This window comes from Eufriesea mexicana, unplaced genomic scaffold (genome assembly GCF_001483705.2).
Source record: "Eufriesea mexicana isolate 0111107269 unplaced genomic scaffold, ASM148370v2 scaffold93, whole genome shotgun sequence".
Taxonomy (NCBI): Eukaryota; Metazoa; Arthropoda; class Insecta; order Hymenoptera; family Apidae; genus Eufriesea; species Eufriesea mexicana.
In genome coordinates this window covers 20,117-22,853 of record NW_016908274.1, presented here as the reverse complement: position 1 = coordinate 22,853, position 2,737 = coordinate 20,117, and the positions used below count along the sequence as shown (strand labels likewise).

Below are 2,737 nucleotides of genomic sequence, written 5' to 3'. Positions count from 1 at the left end.
ATGTATTTAATATTCCAATATACCCTGCCAATGTTTTTTATCTCAGCTACAAATGAAGTTATATATAATATACAATATATTTGTAATATATACAATATTATAATATGTATTTAAAATTCCAATATACCTTGCCAATGTTTTTTATCTCAGCTACAAATGAAGTTATATGGTACAAATGTATAATATATAATATTCCAATGTATTGTGCTAGAACTCATGCTCCACGTGTATGCAAATTCGAGAATTTTTGGTTAGATGAATTTCTAATATAATATATATTTGTAATATATATATAATATTATAATATATACTTAAAATTCCAATATAGCTTGTCAATATTTTTTATCCCGATTGTAAATGAAGTTATACAATACAAATGTGCATTTACATCAATATCTATTAAAATATAGAAATTATGTATACTAATCGCGGTATCTATAGTGTTAATACATAGATAAAATTGTCTGAGACATCCCTCGTTATATTTAATCTTCTCTCTCAGTTCAAATTCTGCAACACCTCTCTAACTTACTGTTACTAAACAGTTACTGGACACAGTCAACAGCTGTGTCTAGTATCCTGTGTATTTATACACCACAATAGCGCGAAATATAGTATTTCGTGATACTAGTATACTTGTGAACCCAATGAAACTAACGATACCCATAGTCCAATCGTCGCTCTAACCGATGAAACCACCATAGAACCTGTAGCATCCTACGGTATCGAATCTCTTCGATTTCCGAGAACGCTTATCACACGCCAAATTAATATTGCGTGACTAGTTGTAATAATAAGGATCCAGAATGCGCGTGGTCAAAAGAGAGTGTTTATTTAGAGAAAAGCATAGAATAGTTATAATGTAGACATTGAACGGAGTACCGTTTCGAACACGCGTTTATATGTGTAATTAAGATGTTTTAAGGATCGGTGCCGAAGACGAACCGACTTCTCGATTTTGCTCTATGTCCTGTCTCGTCGTGTTTTCTCTAGTTTAGTTCTGATTGGGTAAAATAGATGTTGGTGGTGGAAAGGTAAAGAGTTTTAATTGGACAGAGGGTGTGACATAAGGACCTTTGGCTAAGGAGTAGGAAACTGTCAAGGAGCCGATTTCTGATGGTCAATGACGTGATTTATAAGTGTCGTCCGTCCGTCGCTTGTTGGGTCTGTCACAAGTGGGTCCCATCTGTCGCGTCTGGTACTAGTAAAATTCCTAATTCTGCTTTACCTTTATAAGCTTAATCCGCTAGAACAGCGTTGAGGCATATCGAACCTCCGGAATTGCAGTCGCGGTATAAAATATAAAATAAACCTTTAGGTCTGTTAAAAGTGTAAGCCCTAGATTAAAATTATGTTATAAACTCGTTCTCCGGGATGGAACAGAACCTAATATCAACGCGAAAGAAGCAGCAAAACATGACCTACCTTGATGAAGCAGTCGTTGAAGGACAAATTGTGCCTCAAAGAGTTCTGCCATCTGCGAGTGTCCTTCCTGTAATAAGGGAACCGATCCGCGATGAACTTGTAGATCTCAGCCAGGGGCAGCATTTTATCCCTCGACGACCAGATCGCCATCGCGGTCAACGAAATGTAGGAATAGGGCGGCTTCTGGTCGCCATAAGTGTCCCTTGACGGTCGAGGCATCTTCCAATCGACTATTCCTCACCTCGATCTCTTCAGAACACTGACACACCGCGGGTTCCGCCTAATTTTCTCATCGAACGTGCCTTCTATCTTCCTCTTCTGCCTTCTGTCACATCTTCTTGTCACATCCTCTGCCACTCTCTACCTACACACGCTTCTGCGCCGTCAGTGTCACTTCTGCCGATCCTACGAGTGTCTGACACGCTATTATCTTGGGTCGATCGTGGTCATTTTAAGCGATCGGCTGATGGTCGTCGACTGCGAGGATTCTCGTTCGGAGAACTTCTGAAAAATAAGAGAGATCGACGGTGTTATTGCAATTCTCTTTACCGTGTGTTGGCTATTAGATAAAGGTCAGAAGTCGAGAAACCAATCTTACTAATAGATCAAGGGAAACTTCTGTCCAGGTGCTGAGAATCGAGTATCAAAAATGGCAGAGTAAGTACTGTGAGAGGAGTCTTTATTTGCATGGTGTCATCCTGCATCGGGATCTATGTTTGCCCCGAGGAACCATCAAGCTTATCAATTTTCGAAGCAGGTGTTACGCGAAAAATTGCTAAAAGAATTTTTTTAATAATAAAACAGGTTTATTTAATTAACATATCACACTAGATTCTTCTCAACTCTAACACGCAATCCTCTATTCTCGATTACACACCATCTATCTGCCTCGCGCCCTTGCATCCCTATTTAAAGCCAGATCTATCTCATTCTATACACACGTTTTCTCTTTCAATCATTCTACAGGCATTCCGACAAAAGGATTTGCCGCTATCATTTGCTCTTTCGCGCCAAACACTCTACTCATTACAGCAGGACTGAGTGACGCAATGGGTCGTCATAGGGCCTATAAGAACCTGCCTGAAGGGTTCGAGGGGACACTTTTTGACAACCCACCGTCTGCATCACGTATCTCAGAAGACTCGAGCCTCCGCGCATTTGTACCACAAGGAAATAAAATACAGGTAAACCTCCTACAACACGGTAAATAGGTTCCTAGAAAATTCCGTGTTTTGTGAAACCGTGTTGTATGAGACCCAGAGCCGGTACAAAAAGGGGGGTTAAGTTCAGAAACTAAAATAAATTTTTTTTT

General features: G+C 39.6%; 1 protein-coding gene across 1 annotated transcript in view; it reads right to left on the bottom strand.

Annotated features, from left to right (window-relative positions):
• Positions 1 to 1,644, bottom strand: part of LOC108554900 (forkhead box protein A2-A) — a 62,189-nt gene extending 60,545 nt beyond the window's left edge. Inside the window, exon 1 of the mRNA XM_017910313.1 lies at positions 1,426 to 1,644. Within this exon, the coding sequence (XP_017765802.1) occupies positions 1,426 to 1,644 (219 nt within the window). The remainder of the gene's footprint in view (positions 1 to 1,425) is intronic.
• Positions 1,645 to 2,737: the final 1,093 nt, after the last annotated feature.